Source organism: Phacochoerus africanus, chromosome 1, assembly GCF_016906955.1.
Source record: "Phacochoerus africanus isolate WHEZ1 chromosome 1, ROS_Pafr_v1, whole genome shotgun sequence".
In the NCBI taxonomy this organism is placed as follows: Eukaryota; Metazoa; Chordata; class Mammalia; order Artiodactyla; family Suidae; genus Phacochoerus; species Phacochoerus africanus.
The window spans coordinates 186,734,485-186,748,202 of record NC_062544.1 but is presented as its reverse complement, the minus strand read 5'-3'; the positions used below and the strand labels follow the sequence as shown (position 1 = coordinate 186,748,202).

At 38.5% G+C, this 13,718-nt stretch overlaps 1 protein-coding gene across 1 annotated transcript in view; it reads left to right on the top strand.

Annotated features, from left to right (window-relative positions):
- WDR49 (WD repeat domain 49) overlaps positions 1-13,718 on the top strand; it is a 144,135-nt gene that overhangs the window by 93,933 nt on the left and 36,484 nt on the right. Inside the window, 5 exon segments of the mRNA XM_047785863.1 lie at positions 4,312-4,319; positions 5,451-5,581; positions 8,630-8,728; positions 10,401-10,565; positions 12,905-13,092. Coding sequence (XP_047641819.1) covers positions 4,312-4,319; positions 5,451-5,581; positions 8,630-8,728; positions 10,401-10,565; positions 12,905-13,092 — 591 coding nt within the window.

Genomic DNA, 13,718 nt, shown 5'->3' with positions numbered 1-13,718 from the left:
ATTTTACATACATTATTCAATTTAGTCCTTAACTTCATCTTGGAAGGTAGGCAACATTTTATAGGTATAGCAAATCCCTATCTTCAGCTCTTATCTCTCTAAACTCACTTATCCATTTACTTGATGGATTTGTCTGACTGCAATGCCAAATTCAACATATTTTAAACTGAATGTATTATTCACTCCCTTTCCCTAAACATGCTTATTCTTAGATTCAGAGCTTTAGTTAACAGCCAGGCATTCTGGTCATCCACCATGCTGTTCCCTTCTCACTCAACTTCACAACCAAAGAGTCACTAAGTCTTATCTATTTTATATTCTAAATGTTTTTTTCGAATATAGTCCCTTTACTGTTCAACTGTGTAATTCAGATCATTTCTGCATACATGAATGTCACAGCCTTCTTATTTGTTCTGTCCTCCAGTAATACCTCCCTTTTACCTCTTGAAGAGATTTTGTTCATTTCAATGATTTCCACATTTCTTTCTACAATGCAGTCTATGTCACTTCCTTGTTTAATGCCTTTTGAAGTGTCTACCAAAAAAAAACTGAAGCTCCCTCTGGCCTGGACCGATTCTTAGTTTCATACTAACCCGTTCTTATGTACATTCTAAACTCAAACAACTTGCTGTCAGAATGTTCCCAATCAAACCATATCATACTCTAATAAAAATGATTAAAAAGTCTTGTTAAATACATGGTCATATTTATGTTGGTAAAACTAAATGAATAGAGAGGATCAATTATACTTGAATTTAAAGTAGTAATGTATTATGTATAGTTCTGGTAAAAGCAAATAAATAATCATAATAGTATAAGATTTTATCTTAATCTTATGCCCTAAAATTCTATGATTCTATATTTATAGCTCTCTATAAACTCAAGTTCTTCATTTTTCCCATTTTATTTTAGTTTGTTTGGTTAAAGGAGAAGCCTCTGTTTATGAAGATTTTATTTCTGTAAAATATCTAGACTTGCCCAAATACGAAAAAGAGAATCTTTCATATAATTTCAAATAATTCTGAAAATATGATTAATAGTAGCACTCTTCACAGAGCTATTTAAAAAGTAGACACTCAATAAATAGCTGTTGATATAATTTTATTTCTAAAAGTATTTTTAAGGGAAATGAGATTAGAGATTTGAAGCTCTTTAACAATAAAACTTATCTATCACAAGATACTAAATTCTTAATAATTGCCTCACTAAGGAACTTACATATAATCTTACATATGACTCAAGCAATTTCTATTATTAGGATAAAAATCAGAATGAACATTTCCAAAGCTGTGACTTACTCTGAATAATCTTGTTGGAGGCTAGGAGGGAGCGAGTATGTCTGCAATTCACAAATAACCCTCAAAACTAATTTTGTGATGTTTTCAGTGTCCAAAATTGGACTCCACAGATTTTAGGAAAAAGCATAAAAATGAACTGATTTATACTGAACTCATTCTCTACCTTTGAGATACCCCCTTTAAACTGAAAAAAACAGTGGATCGAACATAGATAGGTTTTTATGATAATTGGACTAGCAACACATGAACAGTTAACCTCTGAGGGAACAAATGGTTGACTGTGTTCTTTTGTTCTCCCATGACAATTTTTATGTGATAAATTTCGGTAAAAGTTATTTTCCCGGCTCATTCATCCTAAAAGAGGTTTTTTAAAACATTAAAATTTTTCTGTTTTACACTTGACAGGTGAACTAATTTTGTTTTCACAGAATTAGTCATCATCTCTAAATTCTGAATTAGAGATAGGACATAATCACAAGATGACAGAGTGACTTGGTAGCAGTTCTCATTGGTTTTCAAATGTGAGGTGTGGAATGGAAAGGGTAAACGCCTTCAATGTCAGAAAGAACAAATCTGTGACTCCTAAAATGGCCTAAAAATTGGCTCATTCTGCACTTCAATTTTACTCTTGGCAAAAGTACAAACTTAAAAAAAGTTATCTTGGAAATGTACAAAGTAAGAAATACAGTGTGGCTTCTGAAGTTATTTTAAGGATAACTGTCATTTCAAATGAAAGTTTCAGGTTAGGTTTTAAGGGAAAGGTGGCAGCTAATTAGTTTCTCACCATTTTGACACACAGGGTCAAATATCAGAAGGGCTACTTTTTACAACATCTTCTGAAAAGCATTTTGTGCCTTTGGGTGGTACTTCCTAAATATATCTAGCTAGTATGAGTATCTTGGCAAAGAAGACATGTGACATTGAATTTTGGCTGAGAGATAATAGAAGAGGTATGGATTGACCTCTTCGCTCTCACTCCTACCCTCACACTCTCCATTCCCAAAAGGTAGTATCTTCCACTAAACTTACCAATAGGTAAAGAGAAAATTTAAGATGTTTACATATAAAGATATTATGAGATTAACTGCAGTTTCAGAACTTCAGATTACCTTACTCACTTTGCTAAGCCTTATATTAATATTATGAAAATAACATTGTTATTGATTAAAAATAGAATAATTCACACCTTGATTCAGCAATATTTGTTTGGGGAAAAAACAAATCTTTGCTCTCCTAAAGCTTATTTATGGTAGGAGAGGGAGAAAAGAAAGAGACAAATATAGACAATGATATCACATAATGGTAATGTAATAAAGAAAAATGATGTAGGTGAGAGATGAAAGACTCAAGGGAGAGTGTTTACCTGGGTGGTCAGGAAAGGCTTACTCTAGGAGGTAACATTTGAGCAGAGAATTTTTCAGTCATTAATTTAACCAGTATGTATTGAATACTCACTATGTGTAGGTCATTATGCTTGCTTTGTAGGGTTGTAGAATAAGACAAGACTCCTGGTTTCTGAGAGCTTACAATCCAGCAGAGGAGCAGTGACTCTGTAACATTATTTATATGTTGTAAGTAAAAGTAAATGGTGTAAGAGGTCAGAAGAAAGAAGTATTTCTTTCAACTCTAGTTATTAAGAAGCTTACAGAACAAGGCAGACCTTAGGGAATGGGTGTGCGGAATGGTAGATGTGGGTCTGTGTGTGAAAGGAAATCCATGGGGAGATGGAAGAGCTCATCACGCACAACACCAAAGCAGCTGGAAATGTGAAGACTGCTTGGAGAACAGTTAGAGGACTGCTGGGCTTGACCTTGGACATGCGCTTCAGAAACAGCCCCTGAATCCCACTAACAACTCCAAAGAGCAGGAGCTTTTTGCTTTGAAAAGTAAGGAAAGAAGAATACAGGGGAAAATTCTAAAAAAAGTTGATAGGACCCAAATATTATTGGGTCTTCAGTAACAGGCCTACACATTTGAATTTTGTCATGTAAGAGATAGAAAAAAATAAGAATTTTTTTTAACAGGGTATGAGACTTAACTTTGATCATGATGTTTCCCCACTCCACCTAGAGTGACTTCCTCTTCCAAATCTTGCCCCTCACTTGTGGTCCAGCTCACATATGACCCCTCCACTCAGCCTTCTGTGATTCTACCCTGGACCTCCACGGCCATTGATCAGTACTTTCTTGGCAATTAGCACGTTTCACTTTGCATTTTAGTCATGTTATGCTCATGGCTCTGACCCCTGCATCAGCATGAACGGGGATTTCCATGGAGAAAACAGGAAATGTTTGTAGAATGAACACTTATTAAGTGCTCCCAAATAGAATGATTAATCTAGTAGTGGGATGAAGAATGTACCAGAGATAGGTTAGCATAAAGACAGTGAAATTGGTTAAGAGGCTGGTACAGCCATGAGGTAGGAAGTACTGAGCTGAGCTGGGAAGCTGCTATTGGTTATTTAAAATAAAAGTGAAGGAATGAATAGGTAACATGTCAGGGAGGCAGAATTTGAGTTTTTTTTTTCTTCTGTCTTTTTGTCTTTCCTAGGGCTGCACCTGCAGCATATGGAGGTTCCCAGGCTAGGGGTCTAATCAGAGCTGTAGCTGCCGGCCACAGCCACAGCCATAGCAACACGGGATCTGAGCTGCATCTGTGACCTACACCACAGCTCACCGCAATGCCTGATCCTTAACCCACTGAGTGAGGCCAGGGATCAAACCTGAAACCTTGTAGGATTCCTTAACCACTGAGCCATGATGCGAACTCCAGAATCTGAGCATTTTATTTGACTGGGGAAGAGAAAGATATGCAGTGGGCTGGCTTTCTGGTCTCTTAACCAAAGTCAGGAATTTGGGGGGTTCTGCTGTGGAGGGAAGACAGAAAATTTGGAGTTTTGATATGTTGCTGATGGGAACCATAATGGAATGGTCAGCTGTCTAGTGGGAACTACTCAACGCTGGAAAAAGTTATGAATGAAAATAGATTGAAGAGCCATTTGTATAGAAGTGAGACGGGAAAGTATGGTGGTCTCCAAAATCCCTGAACAAGCCCTTCCGTGAGAAGGGAGTGGAGGAATGACAGTAAGTAATGTCCATTTTAAAGGGAGTAAGAGAAAGAAGGGAGGGAAAGTCGAGCAGGAGGAATGGATGGTCAGAGAGCTGAGAATAGAAGCAAGGTGCATTGGGAGACCTCCATCAGAGGATGAGGTGTTACACTGCAGGGCAATTGGGAGACCTTTTGAGTGGGCAGAATAGAAGCAAGGCTTTGGAAAAGTGAAGAGAGGATGTGGGTGAAGACACCAAGCCTGGGCTTACAGACACTCCTTTGAAATGCAGGTGTCTCTAGAAGGAGGCAGAAGCTTACCAGAGGCTGGAAGCCAGAGTTGAAATCAAGGGGAAATGGGAAGCCCCCACAAAGTAATACCCCATAATTTAATTTTTAGGTTCCTCCCTTCCCCACCAGGCGGCAGACATTTCATTTTCTATTCTTCCTGGTCTGTCCTCAAATTTACTAGCAGTGCCCCAGAATACTGACTTTTTAAAAACTACTATTTCTATTCAAAGCATACCTGTCCTATGTCCCATTCCTTTGAAGTGGCATTTTCCAAGTGTATTCCACAACTAGTAGTTCTTTAAGATGCTGCATGAGAAAGGACTCTGGGCAAAGAAGTCTGGGAAATGCCATAGGGGATGTGAACATCTTAAATGTCTTAGATGCTCTGATTAAAAAAAAAACCCTTAAATTATTTTGTTTAAACTATCAGATATTATTTGTTCACAGACTCTTCCCTTTTTTCTTATTACTGTCACAAAACATGGGTTCCATGTTACCCATATGGAGAAATTTTGCTTTCAGGTCTTAGTGATGGATAATTCATCTTATAAATGCATATGTATTTGGTGTTAATGATTGTGAAAGGAAGATTAACCATCTGATAGTAAGTATTCATAATTTACCAGAAAATTCAAGAGAAAATCCAAAAGGAAGTTCAGTGTGGGGATTCAGCCATATGGATGACAAGTGGGAATGAAATTGTAGGCAGCTTTGACTTTTAGTCTTTTAGACTTCTCAAATTACAATGCACAATGGTTACTCAATATCTATATTGCTTTTAGATCCACAGCTAAATGCTCTATCCCTTTTTACTAGGGCTATTACTGTGTTCCGACCTCAGAACTTCAATCAATTTTTCATCCACCCTGAAGAATGGAAGGGAGGAGTACAGCACCATGACGATATCTTATGTGCTGCATTTTTACCTCCACAAACTCTTGTTACAGGTTACTTGAACCCATCACTTGACAATCGGTGATGAACGTTGTTGTTATTTTTTGCCTCATTCACTTTGAAAAAGCTTTTTCTCAACTGTAGAATGAATAGATTTCTTAAAGAAGCAGTCCCTGCACTTTGAGCTGCTCTTGGTCCTTATTTCTAGGGCCATATGATAGTGGTAATGACCATCAGTTCCTGAGTCTGGCTACCTGGCCTCAGATTCTGGCTTCACCACTTGCCAATACATCATGATGAGCAAGTTGTTTGAATTCTAAATTATGATTTTTCTCTGGCTAATAATGATATACCAGAATCTTGGTTTATAGTGAAGATTGATTGCATAAGGTAATCAGGGTAGGGGTTTAACTCAGTGCTCACAGTAAGCTGGTCAGCAAATATTAGCTTTCATCATCATCGTCCTTTTTTGAGGAGCTGTGGTTATTGGGTACAAATCACACTTCCATGGCACTCAGATGTTCTGTAATAGGAACACATTAACCCTTTGGCACAATTTAAAGTCTTTGACTAAAGACTTGTCTCACAAACTGTCTACAAATCCAAGCTCTTGAAAAGCTCCGCAAATATATTTTGATGTGATGTATTAAAGGGGATCAGAAATTATTGTTATCATTTCCAGCCAAAGAAAACAATTTATAGGAGTTCCCGTCATGGCTCAGCAGTAATGAACCTGACTAGGATCCATGAGGACATGGGTTTGATCCCTGGCCTCTCTCAGTGGGCTAAGGATCCCATGTTGCTGTAGCTGTGGTGTAGGCTGGCAGCCACAGCTCCAATTCAACCCCTAGCCTGGGAACTTCTATGTGCTGATATTGCTGCCCTAAAAACAAACAAACAAACAACCTTCCTGCCCCCCCCCCAAAAAAAAAACCCAAAAAGCAAAAAAAGAAAAGGATTACAGGGAAAGAGCTAGGATATCCATGAAGTGTTATAATATGAGGTTTACTGCTCTATTTACATGTCAAGTTTCACTGTTTTCAGAACCTGCCTGATTATTTACCAGTAGGGCCAACTCTGCAGTTGAATTTGCTTTATAGCTATTGGAAGTCTACCCCTGCAGTATCACATACTGAAATGTGATGGAGACAAGTAATGCTGTGTAGTTGTTATGTAAAATTGTCATAAAATACCATTGCAACTGGGGAACAAATAATCTCTCTTCATTCGTTCTCATCCCATCAGTCACATGTGAAAATTTTTGGTCAAGAACTTTGCAAGTGAAGTAATTTACTCATTTTTAAATTTAATTTTATTTATTTTTGTCTTTTTTAGGGCTGCACCCGAGGCATATGGAAGTTCCTAGGCTATGGGTCCAATCAGAGATGTAGCTGCCAGCCTATACCACAGCCACAGGAACACTAGGTCCAAGCTGTGTCTGTGACCTACACCACAGCTCACAGCAATGGCGATCCTTAACCCACTGAGAAAGGCCAGGGATCGAACCTGCATCCTCAAGGATTCTAGGCAAGTTCATTACCACTGAGCCACAATGGGAATTCTCAAGTGAAGTTATTTATTTGTTTATTTACTTCTTTATTTATTCCAAGTGAAGTAATTTAAAATGATAGGAGGCATTTCCGATACGGCTCATTGGGTTAAGAACTGGACCTGCATACCTGAGGATGCGGGTTAGATTAGATCCCTGGCCTTGCTCAGTGGGTTAAGGATCCCCCATTGCCATGAGCTGTGGTGTAGGTCACAGAGGTGGCTCAGATCCTACATTGCTGTGGCGTAGGCTGGCAGCTGTAGCTTGGATCGAACCTCTAGTCCAGGAACTTCCCTAGACTGCAGCTATAGCCCTATAAAGAAAATAAAAATAAAAACAAAATGATAGAGGAAGGTGGATATTCTCAGGGACAGCTGATCTATGGAAACCCATCATCCTTGGCCAGTCTATGAGTTACACAGGTGCTTTCTCCAGGACAACACAGAGTTCGGTGTGTATTACGCTCTTCTCTCTCCAAATCCCAAGAAAGACACCATTCGTAAGTACCAGTCTGCTCGTGTCTTCTGCACCCCACTTGATGTTGGTGCTCTGCTCAGCAGAGCTGTCCTCCCTGGGCTGCCGAGAGCAGCATTCTGGGTATGCATGTTTCCTCCCCATGACAAGCTTGGTCAGACTCAGCCTCACTATTTGGGCTTTTCTATGCTTCTATGATGAGCAGTAGGAAAGGACTCTGTGTAGGAAAAGTGTTAGGATTGGAGAAAGCCACACTGAATAAAGGACATTAAAGAGAAGGAATAAGGAGTTCCCATCGTGGCTCAGTGGTTAATGAACCCGATTAGTATCCATGAGGACATGGGTTTGATCCCTGGCCTCGCTCAGTGGGTTAAGAATCCCATGTTGCTGTAGGCCGGCTGCTGTAGCTCCCATTCAACCCCTAGCCTGGGAACCTCCATATGCCGTGGGTGAAACCCTGGAAAGATGAAAAAAAAAAAAAAGGGGGGGGGATAAAAAGAACGTATACACACCACAGGAGAATAGATGGGGAGAATGGAAACCTAGGACTTGATTCACTTGCCCTCACTCAATAATAAACAATATGATGATGATGATTATTAACACTTGTAAAGTATTTGTAATAGACGAGGCACTATTCTAAGGCTTTGGATCCTTCATAACTGCACTATGAGAGAGAATTATTAACCCAGTTTTGAAGGTGAGGGATTTGGGGCATCAAGTTGAGTTAACTAACTTGCCCACGGTTACACAGCTGGTAGGTGGTAGAATGAGGATTCAAACTCAAGCTATTTACTTACAAAGTCTGTATTCTGAATGCTTTATTACTATAAAATAAAAAAGGCATAACAATAAGTTCTGTCACGCTACCGAACAGGTATTTTGTGAAGATTCTAAGTTAAGTTTAACAAAAGCACTAGGAATTACTGTTCATTCATGTCTCCACATATCGAGAGGGAACTTACCAAGTGCTAGATTCCATGTAAATTACTATGCCGATGATTTCTTCTAATTGCTGTTGCTCATATTTTCTGTCTAACTTTCCGGCAATTTGTGTTCTCTGTCCTGGCTCATTTAGGGAGTTATGATGGAGAAATTGTTCTATGGAACAATAGCACAGAAAATGCTCATCACGTCCTTCATCCTGATTACCAGCGGCTGCTAAAAACAAAATCGGGTGAGTGCAAGCCTGAAATTGAAATAGTGTGGCTGAGTCAAACCACAGTAGGCCTGGTTGTTTGTGCACATACCTGGTCCAGCTTGCTCCTAAATTATAGATGATTGGCTATAAGCGCAAGGGATTAGTGATATCATTCTCTTGTCAAAGTGACTAAAAAGAACCTTGAGATTTACTTGGCTTAGCAAATTCTCCATGGCTTGCCATTCCTTTTCTTTATGCTACATCAGCGTTTCTGAATTACTGACAGCAGGGAGCGGGCCTCTTATTTTTATCTACTTTAGTTTTTGCCAATAAACATGGCCAAATTGCCTTTGAGTGAACCTTGGGTGCTCCTTGGTAGGAAAATGGGAACGCGTGTCCGCTTGATAGGCTGCTCAGGCTCAATTGAGAGCTTGTATTAAATATTATGCCACCTGGAAATCTTAAATTATTCTTGCTTTAGAAACCTGTGAGGAGCATTAGATGGGAATATATTGTATTTTATGGGAGTTTAGCAGAGCAGATGAATATTTTATACTTAGGCGAAATGTCTTAACAATTGCCTTTCACTTTTTATTTTAGTTTCCTTAGATACTAAAGGTTTTTCCTTAGACTAATTTATTTGGGTAATGAATATGTCATTTTTCATGGCCCAGTGAGGTCCTGTTGTCTCAATTGGATAAACTCACAGAGGCGAAATTAGATTTTCACAAAGGACCGGTCATCAGATAGAGCCCTTTGGTTTGTGTGTGTGAAGAGCTAAGGGAGTAATTTGTTAGAAGGGAGAAAACTAACTTAAGAGATTTAGAGTTTACTTGGCTGCCAGTACAAAACTCTGACCTGCTTTATGTATAAAGAGCTAATCATTAGGGTTCATCTGAAGCCTCCATGGAAGGGGTAGAATTCTGCCTCTTTCTCTGCCTTGGCCCTCAGGAGAGCACTGTCTTGCTCTTCTAGCAAATTGAATTGTGGCTGTGATTAAAAACACAGAAAGCTAGACAGGAAAGAAAAGCAGATAACATCAAATTTACAAAAGACACAAGAGGCGTTGCTATAGATTTCCTGCATTGAAATTTTGAAGATACCTCTGTATAGATTTTTCATAACCATGTAAGACTATTTATAGATCCTGAGATGAATCTTCCATTTTTATTAGTGTGGCCTGGAGATGATATCATTAGATAATTGAAGTACCATTAGGAATATCCTTTTTTTTTTTTTTTTTTAGGAATATCCTTCCCAAGGTAACTCACTAACATATATTGCTGAAAAACGATTCTTTTATTATATTAGTCATTATATTCATGTTCATTAAATTATTTGCAAGCTTAATATTAATCATTAGTAAATTGAAAATGCCATGATATTAGAATCGCATTTGTCTGGAATGTATCAGGATCTCTAAGACATTAGCAGTGACTGCAAAATGAAGTCTCTATTAATTCATATTAGGGGAAAACACTGTAAATGGGTATGGAGTATGAGAAACAAAAATGGAATCAAATAATCCTTGAAGTTGGGGTTGAGGATGTGAGTAGCAGAAGGCCCTGTAGATATTGACTGGACTCTTATTGTGAGACTTGCTGGAATCATGGGAGACCCATGATGGAGGTAGGCTTATGGTTTTTTGCACGTGTTTGAAAAGCAGATGTTTCTGTTCATTAAGACACCTGGCTTGTCTCCATCTTAGATACAGAGTCTCAGAAGTTTCTCAGTGCTGGGAAGAGATGCTCCACCCACCCCACAGCAGACCAGGCTACCCTGGGAGCCTGTTCCTTAGAGACGGACACAGAGCGCAATAATGCTGTTATGAGGCTTTGCTTCCTTGAAGCAAGAAAAAAAACCTCAGCAACAGGTGAAATATATAGACTTCTTTGATATCTTGTAAAATGTGGGAGCAGGGAACAATCTAATCTGATCTGGGTCTGGTAGAGTTTGTGTCTAGCAAAGAGTCAGTATGGGTGGTGGGTGGCCACAGGCTATGGCAAACAAGGTTGGGGTTAAGGAGGATGGGTCCAGGAGCAGGGCTAGATTAGACCCCACAAGCAATTTACACAGTGCTGTGTATGTCAGGATCAGAATGAGAACAACTCTGGGCAACAATCAGAACTGGTGTTCTAGCCATGGCATAGAGATTTGGTAGGATGGGGGAATAGCAAGAAATATGCCCAATATATGAGCCAAAGTCTAGGTCTACATGGCATGGAAGGGTTGAGTTTGAGACGACTGCACTGGCATCTCTTATCAAAATGGGCTAGGAGAGGAGCTCCCTGGTGGCTCAGTGGGTTAAGGATCTGGTGCTGTCATTGCTGTGGATCTGATTACTGCTGTGGTGTGGGTCAATCCCTGGCCCAGAAACTTCTGTATGTGCATCCAAAAAAATTGGGCTAGGAGAAAATAGTGAGAAACTGAGATTGGGGACAATAGGGAAATTTGAAATAGGAAATTTGACAATAGGAAATTTAGCTGCTGCTAAATGCTGATCCCAGATCAAGAGAGCTGTCTGCTCTTTATCTTTTTTTTTTTTTTTTTTTTTTTTTTTTTGTGGAGGGGCTGTGGATAATGCTAAGGGGGTCTTTATCAGCTGTGTATCCTTTCCAGAGTAAGTCAGAGTTCTGGTTAGAGCTTCTGTTAGGATTATGCTGATACTGGTGCCACCATATGATGTACCATAATTATTTGATGTTATCATATATGAAATAACTATTTGCTTAATTTCCCCTTTGGCTTCAATGGCTGCATTCGCAGCCTGCATTTTCCTCAAATTAAAAATCTGCTTCTGGAGTTCTCGTTGTGGCACAGCAGAAATGAATCCAACTAGTATCCATGAGGATGCGGGTTTGATCCCTGGCCTTGCGCAGTGGGTCGGGGATCTGGTGTTGCCATGAGCTGTGGTGTAGGTTGCAGATGTGGCTTGGATGCAGTGTTGCTATGGCATAGGCTGGCACCTGTAGTTCCAATTCAACCATAGTCTGGGAACTTCCATATGCTGTGGGTGCGGCCCTAAAAATAAAATAAAATAAAACCCTGATTCTGAAAACAATGCATGATTTTTAAATTTTTATCTAAAAATACATTTTTTTTTAGTTTTAGAAGTTTTTTTTTAACATTAGGAATCTAGTCATTATTAGAAACAAGTAAATATATCTGAATCATGTTTTCCATATTCACTTTCTCATATTCAATTTGCAGATGGAAAATCTGCATGATTTTCATAAAATTGTTTTCAACATTAAAAATCAATAAAGATATACCCTTATTAGAGTTTTGAAATCATTATGGCATATTTAGAATAGAGCCTGAAATGGTTAGATTCTGAAACTTCCTATTTTCTGAACACACTTATACTCACAAAATGAACAATTATCATGCAACTGCTCTCATTTCCTCAACACTAATTCCTCTTTATGTTATCAGTATTCCCAAATTGTTTCCACTGAAGCGGCTACATACCATTATTTCTACCTTAAACAGATATGATTGTTAATAGGCAGCACATTTGTGAAGCAAATTGGAAGTCATCTACAGATTTATCAAATAATAGGAACTTTGCCACAGAAGAATAATTTAGGTAAAGTGCTTTTACAAAGCATATACAAATGGAAAATGAAAAGGTTATTTCTAGACCCATGAACCAAAAAAAGTGTTCCATAAGGGCTTACAACCAATTCTTGATCAAAGATTAAAAAACAAGCTCATAAATAGAATTCAAAGCATGCAACTACATAGAGAAATCAACAGCTATGCTGCTCTAACTACTTATAGGCATCCAGCTCTGTGCATGAGGAATTTGATTTCTTTGGTCTGTGTGTCCAATGGGTAATTAAGAAAGATGGGTTTTATGTAATTAGAACATTATCATAATGTTGAAATGAGTATTTTATAAGTTTATTTAACAAACTAATTCTATCAAAATTAAAAACCCCAAATCATATTAAAATAATGAGTGAAGGAAAGGTAACTAGATTTTATGGAACATCTTACACATCCTATCTCTTTTAATACTCAACACAAACCAGTGAAGGTAGCATAGGGTTATCTCCATTTTATATCTGAGAAGATCAAAGTGCTGGAAATTGATCTCAGGGCTACACATCTCTCCAACATCCATGATTTCCACAGGGCAAACTGATGAAGAAGTTTCTGGTGTTCATTACCATAGTTTTCCTAATGAGCTGTTCTCTCACATATTAGGGGGAGCCAACCTGGTGTCATGTGGAGGATCTGGGTATGTCAGATTCTGGGATACATTTAAGAAACAACTTTTGGCTGAATTTTTGGCTCACAGAGGAGTTGGTTCCATTATCATGTCTACTGGCAAATCAAATCGATACCTCGCCACAGGAGATCTTGAGGGGTGGTTGAAAATCTGGAATATAGAGGTACATGGAAAAAGTCTCACATTAGTTATTTCTGATTGCCTTTTGTTGCAGATAACTGTGCATCAGGTTTTGTCTGTTTTCTAGATAAAGGAAGAAATGATCAGTCTGAGTATTTTAAAGAAAACATGTATTGATCAGAGACTTCTTTTAAATAATTCATAGGGAAAAAAGATTTTCTCAATATTGAAAAATCTTCTGTTACTGTGTAGTCAAGTCAGTCACCCAAATTAGGAATGCAATATTGTGAGTGAGATCTTGCAGCATTTTTTTGAGAATAAATAATTAAGATATGCCTTATTTGAAATGAGACTGTAAACATAATTTAAATAGAATACTTGGTCTTCATCTAACATTATTGTCATCCTAAGTAATTCACCACAGCCACAGCGACATAGGATCCCAGCCATGTCTGTGACCTACACCAGTGTTCATGGCAGTACTGGATCCTTAACCCACTGAGCAAGGCCAGGGATCAAACCTGCAACCTCATGGATACTAGTTGGGTTCATAACCCGCTGAGCCACAATGGGAACTCCCTCAATTTTCTAATAATACTATAAAGTTGGATAATATGTGACTACCTCTACATGATAAAGTTCATCAACTTTATCAAATAGCTGACTTTA